This window comes from Heterocephalus glaber, unplaced genomic scaffold (genome assembly GCF_053883595.1).
Source record: "Heterocephalus glaber isolate CG9 unplaced genomic scaffold, H.glaber_assembly_v1.0 deba00001072, whole genome shotgun sequence".
In the NCBI taxonomy this organism is placed as follows: domain Eukaryota; kingdom Metazoa; phylum Chordata; class Mammalia; order Rodentia; family Bathyergidae; genus Heterocephalus; species Heterocephalus glaber.
The window spans coordinates 1393930-1420328 of record NW_028258189.1 but is presented as its reverse complement, the minus strand read 5'-3'; the positions used below and the strand labels follow the sequence as shown (position 1 = coordinate 1420328).

Genomic DNA, 26399 nt, shown 5'->3' with positions numbered 1-26399 from the left:
TAAAGAACACAAACACTGTTTTTCACTAGTGCTTGAAATTTTCTGTGAACTCTGGAAATTAGAGTTTTGGTCTGATTCTCTCAAGTATATTCCAGTTGCCCTCTTTACAACATCTACCTAAAAACCCTAAATTTAGAATAATATTTCTGACTGGGCAGGAGAACTATATTTCTGTAAAAATATACATTCTTAAAAAGTTGAGGAAGATTTAGTGGACTTGATCATATCAAATAGGCTTGTGTTAAATTTGCTTTTTACATAATTTTTCCTAGGCTCAGTTGTGTAACCTTCCACAAAGTAGTCTACAGAGTAAAACTAAATTACTTCCTAGTATTGAGGAGGCATGGAGCCTACCAATACCCGCAGAGCTTACCTCCAGGCAGGGTGCCATGAACACAGCACAGCAGGTGAGAAGTTGGGTTATCTTCTGTAGGTGCCCAGCTTTAAGGGTTCTTTTCAGTTTTTAGTAAAATCAAAGTTACTTAACTAAATGTAGGATTGGCTTTTTAAAATGCAAAACTTTTAATTGAAAAAGAAAAAAACATGAAATTAATTGTAAAGGGGTTTTAGATGAAATAAAACTTCCTTGTATATTAAGGAACTTGGGATACCAGTTTAAAACCTTTTGTATTTTTATGATTTGAAAGAGATTGAAGTAAACATTCTGCATGGTTTATTGAATTAAAAACTTGGCTATTTTTCAAAAACAGGTACACATTTTCCATTAATGACTCATTTATTTTTGATTTTCAGTATTTGAAATCAGGGATGTTCACATAGCTTTGAAAAGTAAACACTACATTTTATAATTTTAGGGAATATATATATATATGTAAATATCTCATATATCATATGTCTATATGAGAAATTTCGTTATTTTTTTATTTTTTACTTCTGTGATCCTTAGGCTTGTAAAGCTCATGATTCAAAAGCTGAACCTGTATTAGATCAGAATCAAACACCAGTTTCACAGCAGTCTTTGTCACTACACGTGATTTCTTCTAGCCAGATGGAAGGCCTGCCTGCTTCTGCCAAGAGGAAAAGAACACCTAGTCCAACAAAGGTATAGTGTGTGTACATGCACACACACTCACACACATATCCATACCCACACAAACACACACACACACACTTCTAAAAATAAATAGGGACAAATCCCAATGAAGCAAAACCTCAACTCCTCTGAAATTGGGCTTATCTTAGTATTTTAATCTTGTGGACATCAAAGAACAAAGCAGTATTTCTATCTCATAGTCTTTGCATCTTGTTATGTGTAGAAGGCAGGAACAGATTGATGTTCACCAATCATTTCATTCTTTGCTGATTTGCAATTTTAACAGTGTCACCATCCCTGTCTGCTGACATTGAAATAAATTGTATATATAGTGGACAACATTTCCAGCTTTTTGAGACATAATTTAGATTTAGATACTGGTCTTTCTCTGTAAATTTACGGGTTTGTAAACTGATTATGCATTTTAAGTTATTTTTAGGGTATTTAAAAGCACAAGTCCTATATGTGTTAATATTCTTTTTTTTTTTTTTGGTACCAGGGATCAAACTTGGGACCTTGCACTTGTGCAGCAGGACTGAGCTAAATCCCTGGCCCAATATTCTATATTGTAATTATTTGGTATCATAGGTATTAGTGTCTGAATTTAACCAAATACTCCGGTTTTCTTCTTAAATGACTTTTTCTTAGAATGGTTCTGAAAAGTGGAATAGTGGCCAAATTGCTTCATATCATCCAGTACAGCAACAAGTTCATTCATGGTGTTTGACACCACAGAAATTACAGGTATGAAATGTCCTGTTGAGAAATTATCTTTAATTTCAAAACAAAACTAGTAAGGGTTAAGTATTTTAGGTACTAGGTCTTAAAACTAAATGACACTCAACTAAGTTAATACATACATAGATAAAATGAGTTCCTATTTATCAAGTAGCAATAAAATCATAATAAAATCAATAATAAATCATAATCCATTTGGGTGGGCTTGAGGGAAAGGATTATTTTGGAGCCTTCCTTTGTCCCCCTATTTTCCCTTTCCCACAGACAGCTAATGCTAATAGTTTCTTTTGATACAAATTTTGCATATAGAAAGAAATATGTATGCCTTATAGATTCCTTTTTGTGCCTTTGAAATAGAAATTTAAGTTATATTATACACACACATATATAAACGCATGTATGAATATGTAATTTCAAGATTTTCTTTTTTTTTGTACTGGGGATCGAATTTAGGACCTTGTGCTTGTGAGGCAGATGGTGGTGCCACTGAGTTAAATCCCTGGCCAAGGACTTGCCTTTTTATATATCTTAAAATAGTATCTTGGGGATTTTTCCACATCTGTGTATTGCTTCTTTGTTCTTGCATGGTTCAGTTAAGACTCCATAGACTTTAGCCTTGCTGTAGCCAAATCCCTGTTATTGGACATTTAGATATTTCCAATGATTCTGCTACACCGCTATTTTCTGCTATATTCAACATCCAAAGTGTTAAGTAACTTTCTCTGTGAAATTTCATTCCTCCATAATTCAGTTCTTTCCAGACATACAAAAGTCTAGATTTTATTAGATTTCCCAGGCTTTGGAAAACTTTTCATTTGGCAGCTGATTACTAATACTAAGAGTCATTATCTTCCCTCACACTATGGCTGAGTTTCTATACTTTTCACTGAATGGTTGTCCTTATAATGTCTTTATTTTTAGATTAAACTTTGATTTTATTCCTCTTTTTCCTTTAGCACTTAGAACAACTGCGTGCAAATAATGATAATTTAAATCCAGCACAGAGACTGATGCTGGAACAGCTGGAAAGTCAGTTTATTTTAATGCAGCAACAAGTATGTACAACACTTTTATTCTTTCTAAAATGTATCAGCAAGGTGAATATTTTAAAAAAACAGTACCATTTCGAGGCTATTAGTGCTTGCTTCTCATTTCTATGTGTATTCAACAGAACTAACATATCCGAGTTTTCAGTACTCATAAGGAGTATATTTTCATAAGGAAGAGAAGCTTTAAATTCATTTAGAACAAACATTTGGCATTTTATGACTTATTTATGTACAACTTTGCTTGTATTCAGAGTGCTTATTTTCATTATTTAATTATTAACAAATTATCCTAAATTGAGGTGCAGGTGTTACAGTAGTAATTGGACTTGAGGAATTTGTCATCAGTGTAATAAAATGGAAACTTGAAATGTTAAAATCATAAAATCACTTGAAATCATAAAGGAAGAAAGGTACATAAATTCCAGACTTTCAGTCTGTAAGTTTCAAAATGAAATAGATTTCTTTTTTATCCAGGAATCACATCTGAAAATGAAAATAGTTGCTTGTTTTATAAAGTGTATGTTTTCTTAACCTAGAGAGATGAAATGCTATAGTAAAATTAGAGATGTATGGATTGCATATTTTCATAATGACACAAGTAGGTTTTCTTTTTTGTTTTTGAAGATGAGACAAACAGGATTTGCTCAGGTACAAACTACTGGAATTCCTAATGGGCCAATATCTAACTCATCACTGCCTGCACACTCATTGTCTAGCCAGCAACCACATGCAGCTCTAACCAGAGCACCTAGCATCTCTCAATATGGAGTTCGCCCTGCTTGTCTTGAAAAGCATTTGTCCAACGGACCTTTTTCTGCAGCCTGTGTTCCTTTCAGCATATCAAAAACTCTAGGGAATGCAGACACTGTTTTGGTAGGTGATAATTATGTAACAGGAAATGGAAGTAATGGAAATGTGCCTTACCTGCAGCAAAACACACTTACTCTACCTCATAAATGCACAAAACTGACCAGCAACACAGGAGAGCCGTGGCGAAAACAAGTGTCCAACTCTGCTCAGGTAAAAGATTAGTTTTTGGTAGCTCTTGTGAAATAGTTTATATTTACTTGGCTCAGATACACTTTGAGAAGAAAAAGGCATAAAAATTTAAGGAGTTTTGTTTATAAAGACTTTTAAGAAACTCGTAACTATTTGAGAATTTTAAGCAGTATAGGGCTATTACTGCACTGTAATTGTTTGTGCACTAAGTGTGTTTACTTCCCAATTACTTTATAGGATATGTACAAATATCTTGAAAAGGAGAACTACAAAAGTAGAGCTTTACATTTTCCACAAATCCAGCTGCTAATTAAAGTGCTGCAATCAAATTTTTAATGCAAGTAGTCTCCGCCTTTGATACTTCAACTCAAATTTTGAACACTGTGATGGTGCAAAAGTGAAAGGCATTCAGTAGTGATTGTATTTTGAATTTCATTCATTTTTTGACCCAGCAGTAGGGTATACTACACTTTCTTGAAATACTGGGCAGCAGTAGCAGCTTATAGGCCCTATCATGTGATCCTGAGGTTAAACTAACCCAATCTATAGAGTGAGCTGTGTTGGTTGCCAGTGATTTTTGGATATTGTTTTTCATTAAAGTTTTTGCATCCCATCCTGCCTACAGAATATCCATCTGTACCTCCTGTCTCCACACATGCATTTTGCTTTTCACCTTCAGAACCCAGTACATTACATACGCTAGTCAACATTTTATTATACAATAAGCTTTATGTTAGATGCTATTTGCTAACCATATGCCCGTGTATGTATTCTGAACAAGTTTATGAAAGTTAGGACAGGCTAAGCCGTGATGTTGAGTAAGCAGGGTGTATTAAATTTCATTTAAATTTCCAACTTAAAATGTTTTAAACTTGTGATGAGTTCTGCAAGATGTAATCCTATACTAGGTCAGGGAATATCTGTATCTGTAAGTAAATGTCATTTACAGTTACCTCTATATTTTGTTGAAAAAGTCATGTATTAAGTATTCATTATAGTGGGAGAAAAAGACTAGCAAAGTTTCCCTTTCCATGAATTATGGTAAAATGTGACCTGAACTATGGGCAATAAGTGCCTTAGGAGGGCCCAGATATTAAAGATTCAGACAATCAAAAGTATGTGGAGGGCCGGGGATTTAGCTCAGTGGTTCCACCGCCTGCCTCACAAGCACAAGGTCCTGAGTTCGATCCCTGGTACCAAAAAAAACAAACAAAAGAATGTGGAAAGAGAAAGGGCAGATAAAGCACAGGTAGGAGGCTTTAGTGAAGGCCTGACTTAGCAGAATGGAAAGTAGATCCATTAAGGCTTTGATGTCAAATCCCAGGGTGGAGGCACATGCATATAATCCCAGTGCTGAGAAGGTGAGCCATGAGGATCACATCAAGTCTCACCAGTTCAACTCCTGCCAGGGCCTAGTAAGACCCTGTCCCAAGATGAAAAAATAAAATATAAGGGCTAGTAATGCAGTTTTGTGGTAGAGTGCTTCTAGTTTATTCACTGGTACAAATCATTCTTGAAACTTTATATTATGAATGATTCATGGACTGTATTTGAAGTTCTTTTAACTATAGAGGAAAATTAAACAGAAAGGACAGAAAGATCTCATGCCCTCCTTCATGCCTCAGAGTTTCACCTTCATTAACATCTGCCAATAGTGTGGTACATTTTCTACAGTTGATGAGGCAGCCTGATGCATATTATTAAACTATGGAGTTGCTCTTTCTATTGTTTGCTTATGTGAGTTTTGGCAAATGGTTAACAACATGCATTCATCTTAGCAGTATCAAACAGAATAAACATACTCTATGCTGTGTCTGTTTCTTTCCTTCTCCCTCTACATGGACCTTTAGCAACAACTAAGTTCTTTTGTAGTAGTGCCTTTTCCATAATGTCATATACAGTAGTCATAGGCAGTGGTTAGCATTATACACTGTAACCTGTTCAGGTTGACTTCTTTTATAAGGAAATACACTTGTACATTCCTCTGTGTCTTTGTATGCCATGTTAGGTTTTTTTTCTTTTTAATCTCTGAAAGGAAGTCCCTTACATGGATAGAGTTCCTGCAGTTCATCCACTAACCTATTCAATTCCTAATTCATGAGTTAGCAGCTATGAATAAAACTAAGAGGAACTTCTGTGTGAAGGTTTCGTACACATATCTTCTCATCTGGACAAATATGAAGTGTCATTCCTGGATTAATTGTAAAAATATGTTCACTTTTATAACAAATTATCAAACTTTTCTAAAGAACTACATTGGTTTGGATCCTTAGTTGCAATGAATGAGCCTTAGTCTTGATGTGAAATCTAGCATGTGTTAGTAGGGTGTAAGGGGCATTTCCGTCGTCTTTTAAATTGAAATTTATTAGCAATGAATCATATAGAGATTCTTCGATATCATTTGCTGTTTCTACATCCTCTTTGTTGAGATAGTTTGGAGATCTTTGGATCATTTTAAAATTACTTTCTTCTTGTTGAATTCTAAGTTTTTGTAAATTTTGAAGAACAGTGCTTTTTTGGGTATGTCTTTTGCTATCATTTTGTTCCAATCTGTGACTTACCTCCATGTATATTTGGTAGTATCTTCAAATATCAATTGTATTGAAGTTCAGCTTATAAAATCTTTCTTTTATGAGCCATGCTTTTGCTATTCTACTTAAACAGCCATTTCCAAATCCAAAATGTCTTGATTTTCTAATTTCCAGTAGTTTCACAGTCCTTCATTTAGATAGATGATCCATTTTCATATGCTTTTTGTGAAGAGTAGGAGATCTGTATGTAGTAGTTTTTGTTTGAGTTTTGGTTTTTAGAGGGGAAACAAAAGAATGTCCAGTTCTAGTGTTATTTGTTGGAAAAATTATTTTTGTTTCATTGTATTCCTTTGCTCCTTTGTCAAAGATCAGTTGAGAATATTTCTATGTATCTGTTTCTGGGCCTGCCTTGACACCCTCCACCCCAGTATTACATTGTTTGATTAGTGGGCAGACAGATTAAAAGATCTATAACGACCACAGGAATTATATTCCGTTATATTAGGGTGGGTCACCCCCAACCACAGTAGACCTGGTCTTTCTGAAAACATATCAACATGTTTAGATGTCAGTTAAAAAACCCTGGTGGATATCAGTGGCCGGGGCAACATGGTCAGCTCACTGTCTTAGCAACTTTATCCTACTATAGGACTTGGGATGTGTGCCAGGGCCACCTGGTGGACGTGATGGCACTTACAACCAGGGTGTCTATAGTCAGGCCAAGTTGGATCACTACATTCCCTCCTTTGTATTTGTGTAGCTCTTACGAACTTGTCCCTCTCTGCCCCCCAACAACCCCACTTCTGAGCCCGAGAGGGCTTTTAATATTGTATCAACAGTATCCTCCTGAGAGAGACCACTTGTCTGGCTTGTAAACTGATTCCACAGCAGAAGTAGAAACATCTGCATGAATAGAGACAGACAATTATGCAAATGATAATGATGACTGGATTTTCTTTTTTAGCAAGAGCTTCAGGAGGCAAACCAAGAATTTAGCATCTTTCCCAAGGGTGCTACAGGTCAGAAAGAGCATCAGTTTTGGGTCTTCCCTTCATGTGTGACATGAAGTGTATGACACTGGCATTCTCACTAGAAACTCACATCCAACATTCTTTCTTGATATTGGAACAGATGCTTTTTTTAAAAGATAAAAATGTTGATTTCAAAAGCAAATTCTGTCAGGGAAAACACCAAAAAAAAAAAAAAAAAAAAAAAAAAAGCAGAACACTAAAGATTTATAAACAGAAGAAAATTCAGTGCTCTGTAAGGACGTATAATGGCAAAACCTTTACCATCCAGCAAGGCAGTACTGGTGGACTCAAGTCTGTTAAGACAGTATGGCAACAGCAGCAGCTGGGGGCTGATGCAATGGAATATATCACATGTATGGTCCAATGGGACAGGGCAAATGAGGGTTTTCTAAAACTAGTGTCAAAATGGCATGCCAGATTAAGAGGCAGACTGTAGATCCTAGAGGTATTGCCTTTGCCCTACTCAGTGCACAAGCCATAATATCAAGCCCAGAGCCCAAGAGGGTCAGCAGGAACTGTTTAGGCAGGCTAGACACTCCTTACCCTGTGGCACACACACAAAAAAGTGATCTACTGTGGAAGATCAGACCTTTGAGTTCCTATTTAACTGCACCCTCCTCATGGCTTGGTGTTCAGTTTTCAGAACAGTAGCTATCTTTGCCTTTGTACCAATTTATGCAGCACGAGATCTTGATATATGCCCTGGACATGGAATTTCTAGGGCAGGGCCACATACCCCAGGTTCAGGAAGGCCAAATGTGTGGGTATTTAGATTAGCACTTCTCCAGGGACCTCATTCCAGCTATCCAAGGTAAATGTGTCAAACAAGGGCTGTATTTGTTCTCTTAGTAAGGCATTTCCCCCCACTCTACAGACCTTGCATCTGAGGGTTATTTGGCAGTTGATACACCATATGTTGGCTAGCACGTCCAGTGAAATGGGTACCTTGATCACTGCCTCAGCTGTCAAGGCAAATAACCAGCATCCCTGGCACGTGAGTTACTGCTAGCCATGCTGGCCATAGCTCTGCCCACAAAGTTGCTCTGATTTTCTCCTGCCTCACACCAGATAGTATCTGTGGCAGGTTGTACTGCAATAGCAGTCCATACACATCATTTGCCTCTGTGGTACCCATCTGTACACCAGGTATTTTTGCGTATGGGGCCCATCCTGTCTTGGACTTGGGAGGTCATAGAGTCACCTGTAGTGGAAAAAGCAATTTCAGAGGTAACCAGCCCCACTATCTCCCACAACTTGGGAGTAAACAGCCTGTTGGATAGAGCACTTTGCTGCTGTAAATATATGTGCCACATACACAAGTTAGAAGTCTGTGCTCTTGTAGGTTGAATCCTGCAAAGTACATCCTCTACCTAGTTGATGGGCAGACCAGTCTGCAAAGTGATGAGCAGAGTCTCAGAGGGTCTACCCATAGGAGGAAATTGTATACAACTAGGAACTGATGGTCACATAGAGCGTGTCCAGTTTCATCTCCTTTCTAAAGCTGTGACCAAAACCCCAGGGGGTCCCTTTTGGACTTGTTCTACTTGCCAGAGGATCCATCCCATCTCATCTGTTGTCCCAGTGACATCTAATTGCAGTGGCCTGACCTAGGTAAAGGAATGCCCAGGTCTTGTGCGTGAGCCCTTTGTCTTTTTGTGTGCTCCCTGTTGGAGGACAGTCCTGTATTCCCCTTCTTTAATTAACCAAGGTAGTCATTACAGGTCTTGTGCTAAACAAGTAAGGGAAGTAGGAAGGTCTGCACATTTTGGGGCACCACTGGAAGTATTTGATGGATCTACCCAGGCAGAGTACCCTGGGGCTTTTGAATTTGGGGAGATCTGTAGCCCATCCTCTTACCTGGAGGTAGGTCCAAAGACTGCTGTACAACAAGCAGCACCTTCACCAATCAACGTAATACTACCAATATAGTGAAACATTATCAGTGAAAGATAAGTACAGAGCCAGCATGCCCTGACAGACAGTGGGACTGTGTAGATAGCCCTAGGGCAGCAACTGGAAAGTCCATTGACTGCCCCTCCATGTGAAAGTAAACTGATCTTTTGACTATGTGTGCAGAGGAATGCTGAAAAAGGCATTAGTTAATTCTAACACAGCATGAACAGAACCATTTGAGGAATATTAGTCTAATATTTACATAATGTTGGGAACAGCAGCATGTATAGGATATATCGTCTTTAAGGCCTCCATAATCTGCATTCTCTTAATCCCATCTAGCATGTCTGTCTGTCTGTCTGTCTCTCTTCATGTCTTTTGAGACAGGGTTTTGCTGTGTAGTTCAGGGTGGCCTTGAGCTCACTATATAGCCCAGGCTGGCCTTGAACTCATGGCTATCCTCTGCCTCACCCTCCTGAGTGCTATGATTACAGGTATGCACCACTGTGCCTGGCTATCTGCCATTTTAGAAAAACGGAGGAGAGCCATACACAACTACTGAAAGCACTCTTGTGGGTAGTATTAAGTATTTTAGATATTCCTAATAAATTAATGGTGTGCCCTTTCATGGTGCCCTCTGGGAAAGTGTGTACTACTGCCTTGACAGCCCTATTCCCTCCCCTCCCGTAGGGCAGGGAGATTGAGGGGATGGAAGTTTGGTTGTCATTGCAGCATGGTCTTTATCCCTCTGACTTTAAGCTAGAATTCACAGATACCTGTAGTCTTTCCCAAAAGGTAGTCCATTTCCAAGATGCTTTCCTGAGTCCAGATATGGTTGCTCCCTTGATATCCAAATGTAGTAATACCTACTTCAGCTTGTTAGCCCCATGGTCCTATTTCCTTTCCTTTGTATCCAGCTACAATTGTCCTGAGTCATGAAAGACATCTAGGTTCTTATGAATTAGCATGCATCTAGAGGCAGAGTTTACTATGGTGAGGTGATTCTTCTGCATTGTGTTGTGTGTGGGGGACAAGCAGATAGTGAGTTCTACATGAGTTCCTTTTGTGCCCCCTATTTCTCTCACTCTGCAGTGAATCTCAGAAAACAGAAAGGACCCATCCCTACTTAACCTGCAATGGCTAACCTCCCAACCTGATTTGTCACCCTCTGTGAAGGGACCTTTTGGGAGAGTTAGAACTGATGTGGACACTTCTTAGAGAAACTGTGATAGCATCTGCTTGGTTATCTACCTGTTCACAGAAACACAGGTGCTAATGTGATAGCCAACCCGACTCCATCTTGTGCCTCAATGCCATTTTGTACCTGTGCTGAACAAAGTGCCTGTGCTTGGACAAAGCACCCAAAACTCCCACATCTGGCTTGGTGGAAAACTTGCTGCAGTTGCAGGATGTTTTGTAGCTCAACTAGTGTGTGAAACTTCCTTGTGCCCCCCACTAACCTGGCACGGCTCTACTTCTGTAAGATTGCCCTTGCTCTCCTGAGCCCTCCCCAGCTGAAAGCATGATTTCAAAGGAGAAATCAAACTGCTTCCCATTGCTGAGAAATCTTTCTGGATCCTAGGCCCTCCTTGGCCACCAGCTTAATAAACGGGCTCAAATCTGCCACAGAGTATGGGACATCTCACATTGTTCGAACTCACTCGTCCCCAACACTAACAAACTTATGCCACATTGATTTTCTCACTATCTGGACCGGATTGTTTTACTTTTTCCCAAGCCATGGTTTGCTCTCCTCTATTGTTCTGTTCAGTGACAGGCTTCATTTGGTCTCTGTCAAGTCAACTTTGGCTTTCTCAATATCATACACATCCTGCGTTATAGACAGCTGGACTAAGGAGAGAGAGGATGGCAACTGTACCATTATGGATAGAGATGGTACCATTATGGATGTTTTGTCTTGCCTGTGGTAAAAACTGACTTAAACCTGGCCACACGTAGCCTTCCAAAAACCTGGTCACACGTAGCCTGCCTGCATCACACTGGGTTTCTTCTATACCCTTACATAGAGATGCCACCCTCTCTCATTGCCGTTAGGAACCTTTCTGTGAGGGAGTCATGGACTCCAGACCATGGGGGCATGGAAGGACCTCATGTAGATCTCCTTGTTCCCCCAACTTCCCTACACTTGCTTGAAGTTATATAATGTTGCCTGAGTGCCAGGTGGGTATTATACTCCTCATTTTTTCCATCTTCATTTAAAGCCAAACAAACACCGTCTCCCATAAATACTGACTCCATATTCAGAGTCTCACCACCCAGAATGTCAGAGTCCCATGGGGGAAGTTGTTTGAACAGTTTTGCAATGCCTAGCAGATCTACAGAGATAAAGGCATAGATTGGTAGGGTTTCCTTCATGGTAGGGATTGGGCAGGTGGGTGCTCCATCCTGACTGACCTAGCCCACTGCATTTGCTGAGTTTTGGCATTACACTGCCTGAGTGGTCAGAGAGAAAAGCAGAGCCCATAAGCTGCAGAACCCTCTCCAACTTCTCTCATTATTTTTGTATTTTTCTGTCTCTCATCCCCAGAATTCCAGTAAGTTTCCATTTTTCTCGCTTCGTTTTTCTTCTTGCTGCTGCTGTTTTTGTTTTACATCCCACTCAGTTGTGAGCCAGTAGCCCTTTTTCCACGGCCCCCCTTTCTTTTCCCCTCCTATTGACAAACTGGCCCAGACATCTCTAATTTATAATTGGGTTCTTCTACTTTCTCTACCAAAGTGGAAGATAGAAAGGAAGTAGAAAAGTCATTTTACTTTTGCTTCTGTGACCATTTTTGACATCAGCAGGGGACCAAACAGCCCAGAAAAACAGCTGTCTCTTCATGGTGGCAGTATCCTGGCCCTTCTGGGCACAGTGGGTTAAGCAACATTCAAATGTTCCAAACTCTTAACATTTTTCTTGCATTTTAGGACATATGGGGATTTACTGGTCACTCCCCTCCTTCCCTCTTACTTACAGGTGGTGGATAATACGGAATTTCCCCTGTGAAAGCTTGATTTTCTTTGGCCATTTCCTTGGCAAGTGACTCAGCAAGTGTATGAGAAAAAAAATCCAGTCCTAGTATATGAAACGCAGTCTTAGTATAAGAAAAGTATCTGCCAAAGGCAAAAGGTGATGTGACACCAAAGAGGCAAGCAGATTTGGGATTTTACAGAATGCAATTTGTTGGATACCTGTGCACAGATGTTTGTTTTGGGAAGCAAGAAGAAAGGAGGGTCCTCATATCCTGAGTCAGGAAGAGCAGGCTTATATGCTAAGCTAGACAACTTACGCTAAGCCACAGTTAACTAGAAAGTACATGGCCATTCTAAAAATGTATCAGCATATTTAGATGTCAGTTAAAAAACAGTCTGGCTGCCAGAAGCCAGCACAACATATTCAGATGAGCATATCAATGACTCTGTTACTCCTTTAGGGTTTGGGATACATGTCAGGGTCACCTGAGAGACAAAATGCTATTTACAACCAAGATGGTTGTACTCACATCAGGCTGAGCCCGATTGCCCACTCTACGTGTAGTCTACGTTAACTGTTTCTTTATCTGTGTGGAAGCTTTTTGGTTCCATGTTAGCCCATTTGTGTATTTTTGCTTTGTTGCCTATATTTTGAAGTCTCATCCAAATGTAGCCTTGTCTGGGCCAATAGAAAATGTTTCCCTTCCGATATCTTCTAGTACTTTCATAATTTTGCAGTCTTACATTTAAGCCTTTTAATGCACTTCAGTTGGTTTTCATATTTGGTGAGAGGTAAAGATGCAATTTCATCCTTAAGCCTATGGACATGTCCCTACAGTTTCCCCAGCCCTGCTGTTGTACTGGGTAAAGGTTGTGCTGACTGTGGACAGCTTTAGGTGTTATGGTTATTTTACCTATATGAATTCTTGCACTTCAGAAACACTCCATTTCAATTTCTTTCTCTGGTGTATTGCAGGTTTCATTGTAGAGATCTTTCTCTTGGTTAAATTTATTTCTATGTATTTTATTTTTTAGATAGATAGTAAATGGAATTTTAAGTTTTCTTTCAGATACAGCAGTTCAGATCCTACAAACTTTACTGAATTGGTTTATTAGTGTAGTATTTTTGTGACATCTTCAGGGTTTTCCACATATAGGAACATGTTATTTGAAAACATGGATGATTTAACCTCTTCCTTTGTGATTTAGATGCATAGCATTTATTTTTCTTAATTTCTTTGGGTAGGAGTCCCAATTTTGTGTTAACTGCAAGTGGCCGAAGTAGCATCTTTGTCTTTGTCCAAGTTAGAGGAAAACGTTTCAGCTTTTTTTCCACTTAGTATGATGTTGGTCATGGGGTTTTTCATAAGGCTTTTATTCTGTTGAAGTATGCTGCTTCCATACGTAGTGTGTTTGGAATTAATATCATGAAAGAATCTTGAATTCTGTAAGTGCTTTTTCTCCATCTATTGAAATCAGCTTTTTTTTTTTTTTTTTTTTTTTTTTTGGTCTTTTATTCGATACAGTATATCATGTATTTGACTTCCATATGTTGCACCACCATTAGATCACTGGAATGACTCTCGCTTAGTCATAGTGAATGATAGAAGGCTGTCGGACTTGGTTTGCCAATATTTTGTTGAGGATTTTTTGCATCATTGCTTCTCAGGGTTATTTGCCTATGGTTTTCTCTTTTGGTTGTGTTCTCTGGCTGGTTGTAGTAACAAGGTAATACTGGCCTTGTAAAATGAATTTGTGAGAGTTCTCTCTGCTTCAGTTTTCTAGAATTGTTTAAGAAGTGTTGCACATTCTTTTTGAAATACATAGTAGAATCTAGCCATCATGCCTTTTCTTGAGTGGTATTTTATTACTTAGTCTATTGCTTATCCAATTTTCTTCTTATTTAACCCTTGGTAATTGTGTATGTCATGGAACTTATCCATTTCTTCTGAGTTTTACAGTGTGTTAGTGTAGAAAATTTTCAAAACATTTCCTTTCGATCATTTGTTTTCCTACAGTAGCTGTGGTAACGTCCTCACCTCTGATTTTGTATATTTGTCTTTTCTAGTTTTCTTAGCCAAAGTAAGGTTTGTTCATTTTGTCTTTTCCAAAAGCCGCTCTTCCTTTTCTTGATTTTTTTGCAGTTCTTCTAGCATCTCTTTTGGCTGCTTTCTCTTTATTGTTTCCTTCTATCAATTGTCACTTTCGTGTGTTTATGTTTTCCTAGTTCCTTAAGAAAGAATGTTGTTAACTTGGTTTCACTCTTTTGATGCACACCTTTATTACTAAGCACAAGCCTGTCAGCTGCTTTTTTGCTACTTTCCCTTGGTTTGGGTATGTTACATATTCATTTCCATGCATCTCCAGAAACCTTTTTTTTTTTTTTGGTACAGGGGACACTGAACTCAGGATCTTGCCCTTGCAAGGCAGGCACAGTGCCCCTCAGCTAAATCCAGAACCCTCCAGAAACCTTCTTAATCCTGCTTTCACAGTTTCTTCATTGACCCATTGGTTTTTCCAAGTGTATGTTTAATTTATGTGTGTATGTAAAGCTTCAGAAGTTCTTCCTGTTACTGATTTCTACTTTTATAACATCGTTGCTAGAAAAGATTCTTGATTATGACTTTGATCTTCTTAAATTTTTTAAGACTCATAATTGTTGAGGCCTCATGTATGACCTATCCTGAAGACTGTTCCATGAGCAGGTGAAAAGAATGTGAATTCTACACATATTGCCAGAATTCTCTGTAAATGTTTGTAAGGTACGTTTGGTCTAGAGTACAGTTTAAGTCTGAGTTTTCTTTGTTGATTTCTCTGCCAGATGGTCTGCCCACTGTTGAAAGCATGAAGTTCCCTAAAATTATTGTATTATATAGTCCATCTGTACTTCACATCTGTTGTATTATTCCACATATTTAGGTGCTGCGATGTTGTGTGCATACATATTTACGGTAGTTGTGTATTGTTGCTGAACTATTCCCTTTTTACAGTTTATCTGATGTAAGTATAGCTACTCTTAGCAATACTAATATTGTGGTTTCCATTTGCATGAAATATCACTTGACTTTTGGTCTGTGCATCTTCACAGCTGAAGTGAGTTTCTTGTAAGACGACTCTGGTAGAGTTTCTTGTAAGATGAGTCTTTATCTTTTCAATCCATTCACTCTCTACCTTTTAGCCTGGAGAATTGAAACTTTTTACATTCAAGGTAATTATTCATAGGTAAAAGGACACATAGCTGCCATGTCTTTGTTTTCTAGTTGCTTTGTAGATCCTTTCTTTTTCACTGTCTTCCATTATGATTAAATAATTTTTTCTAACAGTCTGCTTTGATTATTTACTTTTTAAAAAGGTTATCTATTATAGATAGATAACCTTTGCTTGTGGTTACATGAATACTAATAATGTTAATTCATTTTAACGTACACACGGCCATTATATTTTCCTTCACTTTGTGTGTACCCAGAATGTAACTAATGGGTCAGGATTTTTATTAACATTTCATTATGCTGTCAGAGTACTAGTTTTCTTTTCATCAGATTACCAAGGAAAATTTGTAACTCTGTGAAACTGAGTTATGCACCATGTATTCAGATATGATTGCAAATGAAAACTGTGTAATCTCGATTACTCAACCATACAGAACCAGTACAAAGTTTGTAATTATTGCTATCTGAAAATGAAGAGATGTATTTTATGGAGTGAATATATTCAGATATTGTAGCTGGTAAGAGTGTCATTTGTTTGCCTTTCAATGAGCTTTGCATTAATGTAACAAATACGTGAGAGAATCCTTCTGCACACTGAAAAGATATTCCTCTCAAGGTTTTTGATCTTTAAGTCCATGACTGATTGTTTAGTTTGAATTTTGGCAGCATAGGACAGTAAGAACATGTGATGGGGCAATGTTGTTTACCTCCTGACTGAGAACAAAGAAAAACTGAAAGGGACAGGGTCATTGGCTCTTCCAATGGCACATCTCCAATTCTTGGAAGATATCATAATAGTCCCTACCTCTTTCAGTAGTGCCACGCTTGGGCATGCCTGTAGCCTAGGGGCCTGTGGGTGATACTTCTTTTGAAACTGTAGCATTCTTTTTCCTTTCTCCAAAGATTCAGGTTCATCTCACAATGCAAAAATGCATGCAGACCACCTCTCAGAATTCCAAAAGTTGCAGCTGTCCCAGAATTCTTAGAAGTTCAGTTCAGAATCCCCTCTGAGACTGAAAGGAAACTCATCGGTGAGCTGTTGTGAAAATCATAACAAAAGTTAATATGGTTCCAAGATCCTGTGGCACAGGTTAAACATCAACATTCCAAAAAGGTAGAATAGAGGCATGGAAATGAAGGGTTGGACCAGAGGAAGAACAAAACTTGGAAGGACCCTCTTGGGTCTTGCTTATCTGAAGTCCCTATGGCCTTTCTCTTGGGCTAACTCTGCCTTTCTCTTGGGCTAAACCTGCTGCTCCCTTGGCAGGTTTTCCACATTCCTATTATCTCTTAAATTCTGGGGTCTCCCTCAAAGGTTTGGCTTCACTTTCACAGCTTCATTAATCCCCCTGCCAGGAGGGTGCTTTCACAGACTGCAGTCTTGCTCCCCATGCCTTTCCACTGAAATCTCAGTAGAAACTTCCATGACCCCCCCTGTACATCTTACATTTTGTATGCATGGATCATGTTGACACCACAGGTCCTACTTGTGGGTCTTACCTGTACCCAAGCCTGCTGGAGCCAACACTGTAGTGCCCCTTTTTTTTGAGGCCTGTGACAGCTGAGACAAATCCAGAGAGAATAATTAGGTACTTTTGGAAATGCAGAGCATCCTCAGGCTCTCTTTTCAAAATACTCTGTCCTGTCCAGGAAGGCCTTTGAAACCACTTTGAAACCAATCTGTTTTCTCTATTTCTGAGCCTGTGATAGCTGTGGCTCTGCTTATTCCTGATGTTCCCTCTGGTGAGTTTTCCTATGTCCTTGTGTAAAGTGCGTGGCACACTCCTTGTTCTTCTGCTCCACCCCACTTCTCCTCCACCCCACTTCTCCTCCCTGTCCCTCTCACCTTTTTCTCCTTCCTCTTCCTCCTCTTTCTTTTCAGGAGGTACTGGGGATTGAAACCAGGACCTTCACATTGAGCTCTATCCCCAGCCCTTTTTGAGACAGGGTGTTGCTAAATTGTCCAGGTGGGATTGATCTTGGAATCTTTCTGCCTCAGCCTCCCAGAGGGCTGGGATTACAGATGTGTACCATGACATCCATTCAGCTTCCTTTTAATGGTATTAATCCCCTTAGAAGTTGCATATGCCTAAGCTGGGCTGTTCCTTTACATGTACTTCTTTTCTGCCCAAACAGCAAGATTTCCCAACTTTTCTGCTCCGAGCTTTGTTCCCTAGTCTCAGTGTAAGCGTGGCTAAAAGCCTGTAATATCCATGCCACTGCGGGGATGCTCTGCTCCCTAGAAATTTCCTCCACCACGTAAACTAGTCCCTCACTCTTAAACTCTGTTGTCACAGAAAACCATCGCTCATACACACACACGCACACACACAACTGAAAACAAAATTTAAGCTTAGTCATCAAATGGTGTCAGGAACAAGGTTTTATATAGACTGTTAGCTTTTTAATTCTTACAGTAGTATTTACTGAGTATCATATAAATACTACGTGTGTCATATTCAAAGCTCCAGGCATTAAACAGGAAATGCCTCTAATCTCTGTTTTAGTCAGCTAAGAAAACTGACATGGACCAGAAATTAACACTGTACAATGTTAGATGGTGAGTTGAAAAGTATGTCGTAGGAAAATGTACCTGCGACTGAACAGAGGAGTAATGGTATGAATAGGAAGGCAACAGAAGGCTGCTGTCATTGAGAGTGGGATGTTTGATTAAATATTTGAGGGAGGTCCATCGAGCTGCATTCAGAAGCTGGGATGTGGTGGCAGAATTTTGAAATCCTCTTCTTCGAACGGCTGAGGCAGAAGGATCTTTTTGAGTTTGAGTTCAGGTTTTGCCCCAGAGTACTTTCAATGGCAGCTTGAATGACAATATGAGCCTGTTGTCTTGAAGAAGAAGAAAAAAAATAGAAAAAGTACTGCAGCAAGTGGCAGTGCTTGTGGTTTGGTGCTACCAGCATCTGTCTCCAAAACAAGAGTATTATCCTAATCCTTTAACCCCCCTTTCTCTGAGCTCTTTGGAGTTTTTCCTACCTTTAAGTTATTTTAAGTATTATATGCAATTATGAATACCTCTCTAATAGTCTTTGTGGATATATTGTTTTTTTCTGTGCCTAGGAGTGGAATTATTATATAAAGGGGTAAATTGTTCATTTAATTTGCAAAATATTTTTCTGTACTAAAATTTTTTCTAACTCTAACCACTTTAAACCATTTTAAAAGATGACATATTTAAATTCTTTGAAGCAATATTTTAAGTGATGTTAGTTTTATTTTTTAATCTCATTTTCTTTTTTAGCCCATGTTTGTGGAATATAAAGTTGATATTTTTTGTGAAGAGTGGTACATATATTTAATGCCTTTTCATGTCTTTTGTATTCCCTTTAACTTTCTCTTCTTTACCCCTCCACCCATGTCCTCATAGTCTTTCCTTTTTTGCAGTATGTATCATTCACATTAACTCGATGGAGTTGGTAGATGTATGTAACGTAAGTCCTTTTTTCATCCCCTTTTCTACCTCCCCTCTATTTCTTTATTCCCATTGAGAAAGACTTAGCTCCTTACTTCATATTATTTTGTAGTTTGTTCTTTGTTTTTACTTTGGATTTCTTATAGAAGAAAGACAATGCAATATTTTATCTTTATTGTCCAGTTTGTTTCACTTAATATTAAGTGTTTTTTAAAAAAAGATTATGTTGGCCCAGGGATTTAGTTCAGTGGTTTCACTGCGTGGTGCACAAGTGCAAGGATCCTAGTTCGATCCCTGGTACAAAAAAAAAAAAAAGATTATGTTATACTTTTTTTCCTGTTCTCTAGTTTAGTGAGCTTTCTGTGGACCAGTGTTATTGTTTCTCTCATATTTACATTTTTTTTTTATATCCTCTTCTCACCTCTTAAGAGGATAATTGCTTACTCTGGTGATTTTGAAACCTTTCTTCCCACGACAGAAATGTTTAAATCTGCAAGGAATCTTTTAAATGTTTGTTTGAATGTAAGTTTGTTATGACATATTTTCATTTTCATCAAATGCCAGGTATTTTCCAGTTCCTTTTCTTACTTTTTTGTTTTTTTGGTACTGGGGATTGAACTCTGGACCTTGCGCTAGCCTGGCAGGCCCTGGACCGATTGAGCTAAGTCCCAACACCCGCTTTGTTTTGGTACCAGGGATCAAACTCAGGATTTTCTTACTTTTTTAATTTGCCCCTTGAAATATTTTTAAGCTTCATTTTATTTGCACATATGTATTGATTAGATTTTGTTTTTTGCTGATTTATGGATAACCCATTTGTTTAGGGAATATACTGCATATTTTTAAATTTTCTCCTTGCTTGACCTATAATTGATGTTATTCCATTAGAATTTGAAAATATGTGAATTTGTTCTTTAGTTCTTGAAAAGAGTAGTGTTCTATGTATTATAGGTTAATTGATCGATGTCATACATTTCAAGGTGGGTGTTTGGAAGGTGACTGGATCATGAGGGTGCTATTTTCACCAGGAGACGAATCCATTGAGTTTATAGCTGTTTAGTTAGGAGTCAGGTCTCTTGGGGTGTGACTTGGAAGGGTATATTGTCCTCCTCTCCTTCCTTCCCTGTCTGCTTGCTAGCTGCTAGGGAGTGAGCAGCTCTCCTTTCCATCATGACCTTCTTCATGCCTTGTTTTCCATGGAGCCAGGCAGCTGTGGGCTGAATCATCTGAAATTGTGAGGCAAATAAACTTCTCCTTTAAATTGCAGGTGTCAGGTATTTTGTGTCAGCAGTGGGAAAGTAAATAATACAACAGAGATGAAGCTTTCTTATTCTTCCTTATTTTTTTTGATTATATGCTATCAACTATTTGAATGTCATCCCTTGAAATCTATAGTACTGTTGAATTATATAATCCTTTCAAATCTGTAAGGTTTTGTGTAATATACTTTGGTATCTGTTATTTGGTACATATTTGTTGTTTCTAAAATCTTCCTGAAGTAGTGACTTTTTCCATTGTGAAATTTTCCTCTTTTTCTTTTTTTTTAAGTTTATTGGTACATTTTAGGTATACAATACACTTAGATTCGTCATTGGGATGGTGTACCTTTGCATGATATATCTTGGTTTGTACTTTTTCCCCATTCCCCTGCCCTCCCTTCACCCCCTCCACCCTTCCCTATTTACAAAGACTTTGTTTCCATTTTTTCCTTTTCTCATATTTTTTCTTTATTCTTCTTTCCTTTTCTCTACCCCTCACAATTCCCCTAGTCATTTAGACCTTTTCTTCCTATTACAGTTACCAATTATACATTTCAATCCTATTTACACTTTTAGTTTTTCACACCAGAGAAACTAGTAAGTATTTACATGTGTTTCCTCTTTATGTCACTTGACAGTATATCCTTAATGTGCATTCATGTAGCTATAAATGTCTGTAGTTTCTCTTTTCCTTTTTTTCTTTAGTATGTGTTTTCTTTAATATTTTGTATGGTACTAATATTACCTTTGAAACTCTATGGCTGTTGCTGGCTGCATTGTATCTTAAATACCTTTACTTTGAATGTTCCTGTGTATTTGAAGATAAAGAATGTCTTGCATATAGTCTTGTGCTGACTAATGATGTTTCAGCCAGCTGTGAACTAAGCATATAATGCAGGTTACATGAAACTGTATCAGCCAACATAAAAGACACTGTTCACATGAAATGGTGTTGTTTAGTGAAGTTGTAGTCATCTTAACTTACAGAAATACACTCCATCATGCTCACACAACAATATTACCTAAGGACCTGTTTCCTCAGACATATTCTCTCTATGATGCAACTCTTTACTGTGATTGGAACTTGGTGGGGTTTTTTCCCTGTTTAAAAATCTCTGTCCTTTATCAGAATATCCAGTCTGTTTGTATGCACTATAAGAGGATTGGTTTTCCACTTGCTGCCTTACTCATTGTTCTCTTTCCATTACTTTTCTTGTAATGTTATTGTTGTTTTCTTGCTTTTTACTACTTAATGTGTGTTGTTAAATAAATCTTTTGTATGTAGCTATTTGAAATTTTCTAATAATATATAAAATAACATCTGTTTTCTCTTTATGATTTTTTTGCCATGTGTATTACTACTTTGAAAGTTCTAAGTACAATATTTTTGTGTGTTTTAACTACTGTAAATATTCTTCTGTTTTAAAAAGAAAAAGATAGGCACAGTTTTTTATACACAGTGTTTTAGATATTTTCAGTGGTATTCCTTCTTGAGAAGCTAAGTTACTATTTGTTTTAGATGATTTCTGACACTATTTTATTGCTGTTATAATTGCCAATAGTTGTTTTTTGGGGGACTGTGTTTATTTCAAGTTTGCTTTTTCCATATACTTTCACTTGACATAGATGTCTTATTTGGCATTTTATTTATTTGGTGTGTTTGACTTTGTCAGTTCCAATAATTTGCTGTTGAGCAGTGTGAGTCACATTTTAAAAATTATGATTAGTATTTTCTTCCTTTTGGATTTCCTTTTTATCTTCAGATTTAGCAGTTTGATTAGTTCCTTTTGTGATTATTTTAAGTTTTAATGAGTAGCTGACTGTCATGGTGGCACACACCTGTAATCCCAGCACTTGAAGGCCTGAGGCAGGAGGATTGCCAAGGGTTTGAGACTAGCAGGGGCTACATAATGAGTCAAAGTCCAGTGTAAACGTCATTGTAATACCCTTTCTCAAAAAACTTAACAAAAAAAAAGCTTTAATGACTTTCTTAGATATGTATCAGCTTTTCATCATTTTGGGCCTTGTTCTTTTGGATATATTTGGATATAACCTTCTTTGTACATTCATTCAATTTTGGTTGAAAATTGGTCATTTTCTATTTTTTCTGAATTTTGTTTTCCTTTTTTGGTACCGGGGATGGAACTCGGGTCCTTGCGCTTGCAAGGCAGGCAGCAGAACCACTGAGCTAAATCCCTGGCCCAAGAGATGAACCCACAATTTTTTTTTTTTGGTACCAGGGATCGAACTCGTGTCCTTGTGCTTGTACATCAGGCAGCGAAACCACTGAGCTAAACCCCCAGCCCTACCTATTGGATTATTTTGATTATTTTAGAGTGAATTTGGATGATTGTGAATATACTTTTTGTTGAGTACTATACGTTGACAAAATGACACCTATCTAAAAAAAGGATTTTATCTAAATTATGGCAAGGGTGGGTCTTTTCTTCTAACCATTTAGCATAAATTTCCATCGGGACACTTGTTTTTATGGATTCCGTTTTCCTTTTCTCTTCTTCCTCTTTTTCTGTGGGGATATTGGAGATTAGTCCCGGAAGGGGTGAGCTGCATCTTTTTTTTTTTTTAATTCTATTTAGAAAAGATTATACTTTAAAATAGGGTTTGCTTTATTGCCTGGACTGGGCTGGAATTTGCAATCTTCCTACCTCCTCCCATCCTGAATAGCTGTAATTACAGGTTGCACTACCAAACCGGACTCTTTTTGTGTCATTTTTGAAATGTATCCAGTTTTAAAGATTATACATATTTTTTTCTGATTAGAAACATTGTGTTGTGTTCACAGAACATGATTTGAGGCATGTCAACAGAGAGAGGATTAAGTCACTTTGATGTTTAAATAACTAATGAGCATGTTTCTTACTTAGAGTTTATTACTGACTTAGAGTTTATTACTTACTTAGAGTTTATTACTGACAAATTCCAGTTTTACCTGAAAGCAAAAGGACTTTGCATAGGTAGGGGCAGGAATGTTGAAATTGATAGCTTTTTTAAAAATATCTTTATAAATTTACTATTTTTGCTTTTGAGGATTTTTGCTAGGTCTGCATTACAGGTTTACTAATAATTTTTAAAGTTTAATATGTACACTTTGTATATTAAGCTTACTATAAATTAAGTTGGTTTGTGTATTTATGACTTTGTTGATGCTGATTTGTATGTTTTCGCATTTAAACTCTAGGTATATTTTTCTTTGGAGAAAATGTATGATATTATAATTGAACACTTGAAAGTTTTAAACTTTCTGTAAGAAATGCTTTGGGCAACTAATAAATATAGTAGTCATTTTAATCATCAGGGTAGATTATTTACTCAAAGAATACTAAACACTTTGTTAATAATGGGAAGAAACAACTTTAGAATTTGGATTATGTTTCACATTGAGTTGTTTATTTTTGATGAGTTTGCTCTAATTTAATATTTTAATTATCGATGTTGTTCTGTGTGTGGATTTTGATTTTGATACAACTTCTAAATCAGTGTCCTTTGTTTCTTTAAAAAAAATTTAGGGGCTTCCTAAAGATCAAAGTTCACATTTGGCAAGATCTAATGATGAACAACCTCTATTTTCTGCTGGCTCTGCACAGTGTCTCCAGGCAGCTAGCACTGGCGTTCAGAATCAGAATGGACATCACAAGCCGCCTAGAAATTCAGCACCACAGGGTGATGTTTCCAGTCACCTCTCCTCTCACCTTGCTACCTCAGGTGCACAAGAAGGCATTACCTTTACCAAAGAGAGCAAGCCTTTAGGAAATAGATATTTGGCGTCTGAAACAAATAGGCATGCTGGAAAAGCATCTAATAGTTGTGCTGGTGTCAAAAGACTTTCTAAGCTTGTCCATCAAGTCACAGCAGTTGGTATTTCTGGTCATAACCATGGAGGTTCTACATCACCAAATTTAATAATTGCAGACAATCCTCAGCTCTCTGCCTTGTTGATGGGAGAAGCCAATGACAATATGGGTAGTGGAACCTGTGACAAAGTCAGTAATATTTGTACAACTATTCATACAAAGACTGATAATTCTGTTGTGTCTTCACCTTCGTCAGCCATTTCCACAGCAACACCTTCTCCAAAGTCCACTGAGCAGACAAACACACCCAGTGTTACTAGCCTTAAGAGTACTAACAGTGGGTCACACGCAATTAATGGAGAAGGGCTGGAGAATTCACAGATCTCTACAAAAGTAGATTTGCCTGTAATTAGCCACAAGAGTAGTCCTCAGATCATACCATCAATGTCTGTATGCATATATTCTGGTTCAGCAGAAGTTCTGAAGGCATGCAGGTAAGTATGGGAAAGTTTATTAAAAAGTAAAAATAGTTGAACACTGATCAGATCAGAAGACATGGAATATGATTTTTTCTTTAAAAGTAGAAATACTATTTTTTCTTAAATATTGCAAAAGACCTAGTTACATATCTAAAATAAATAGTTTCATAAGGAGCGTTAGTAGGTTTGAAAATTGTGGTTATACCTTATCAAAAGTGAGAAGTATATTTTTAATAAACAGCTTCTGGATTTAGATAAAAATTAAGTGACAAGGCAAATATCCCACAAGTGTCCAATTTAAACATTATTTTTAACCTATCTTGACTATTTTATTTCAATCCAGCTTCTAAATTTCAAATTTAAAGACATCTTTGTCTGATGATTACATAAATCTCCTCCTAAAATTGGAATTTCTGTGTTGCTGTACCTAAAAGTTGTTTATGCCCTGTCTTAGATTATTTTATTAGAAGCCATTATAAGTTAGCTATAAAATGTTTATTAACTGATATACTTCTAAGATGAATCTAGATTTTGTTATTTTTATATAGATTGGTGCTTGTGGAAACAATAATGGAGTAATAATGAAGATTAAGCTTTGTGCAAAAATTATAATTAAGTGAAACTGGTATCTTATATTTCTTCATGGCCTAAGGAATTTATTCTACTTTTGAGGATTTGTAAACATTCACCTCCAAGTGAAAAATATGTACTTAAAGATTTATTTTTGGCTTAAAAGTTTTAAAAGAATTTTTGCTTTACTGGAAGTGCATAATTTTATACAAGTGTTGAAAATATTGTAATTTTTTTGTAGGTGCAAGTGTTATTTCAGTAGGTAAATGTAGTTTAAAATTTAGTTTGTTACTGAAAGCTGTATCAGAAAATGGGGAGGGGGGGAAAGAGAGAGGTAGAAAGAAGAGAAAGAATTTAAAACTTTGGATTACAAAAGCTGGGGATAAAATTATTCTGAACCTTAAGAGAGAGAGTCAGATGGGAAATGACAGTATGTGGGAACCAATTGTCACTTGATAATGTCATTCCTGGCTTAGCAGGAATCTTAAAAGTTCAGAAAAATAGGACTGGGGATTTAGCTCAGTGGTTCCACCGCCTGCCTCGCAAACGCAAGGTCCCAAGTTCAATCGCTGGTACCAAAAAGAAAAAAAAGTTCAGAAAAATGGAAAGGAACATCTGTGTTAGAATGTAATATTACCTGGTTAAGGAATTCCATGAGGAAAGAATTGTTATTGATGAGTTTATCTACAGAGTGTCATTCATGTGTATATTAAACAGTATGGGTAAATGTGAAAGCAGATATAAGTAAGCTATATTTAAGATATTTAAAAATAAATTTTACATATGGCTGGATTTCTGTACTAAGTAAAATACTACATGGGGTAAACAATCGTTCTTACACTCTTTTTTTAGCTTCATTTTGTTCCAATTTTGGATTTTTGTAGTAAAGTTTCATTATTTCTCTTGAACAGTTTTGGGGCATTCAGAAGACAGCCCCTGTTGTATACTTGGCAATTTTTTTGTGTTAAGGTTGGATAGAATATATTTTTAGAGGGAAAAAAACTTACATATTTCTACTTTGTGAAAAAGTATATATTAGTTTCTTTATATTACTAGCTCTAATTAAATTTCTAGCTTCCTACTTAGATTCTAACAGGTAGGAGAATCCTTTTATTTCTAACATTTTCATACTTGAAGAGATTTTTCTAAACATATAAACATTCCTACATTGTTATTTCCATAGAAATTTGTAATGATGTTAGTTTAATAGATCTTCAAGTAAGTAATTTTTACTCATTTTAGGAATTTATAATTTAGCAAATACACTTTTCACTAAAGATAAAAATTTTTCCACACAACCTTAAATGATATTATTTGCAATAGGAGAATGAATACTGAGAATACATTACTTTTAAAAATATATAAGTTGTCAGTT

At 37.1% G+C, this 26399-nt stretch overlaps 1 protein-coding gene across 11 annotated transcripts in view; it reads left to right on the top strand.

Annotated features, from left to right (window-relative positions):
• The window catches only part of LOC147828441 (histone demethylase UTY-like), a 258477-nt gene that overhangs the window by 123325 nt on the left and 108753 nt on the right, over positions 1 to 26399 (top strand). For 7 of the 11 annotated variants that reach the window (XR_015450784.1, XM_087209914.1, XM_087209917.1 and 4 more), the window contains 6 exons: positions 273 to 407; positions 908 to 1063; positions 1703 to 1798; positions 2749 to 2847; positions 3466 to 3861; positions 23691 to 24469. Coding sequence is in view for 10 of the 11 variants with exons in the window: in XM_087209914.1 (XP_087066040.1) it covers positions 273 to 407; positions 908 to 1063; positions 1703 to 1798; positions 2749 to 2847; positions 3466 to 3861; positions 23691 to 24469 (1661 nt within the window). In the remaining variant the exon portion in view is untranslated. The remainder of the gene's footprint in view (positions 1 to 272; positions 408 to 907; positions 1064 to 1702; positions 1799 to 2748; positions 2848 to 3465; positions 3862 to 23690; positions 24470 to 26399) is intronic. The other 4 variants (XM_087209913.1, XM_087209915.1, XM_087209910.1 and 1 more) reach the window with 4 other exon arrangements.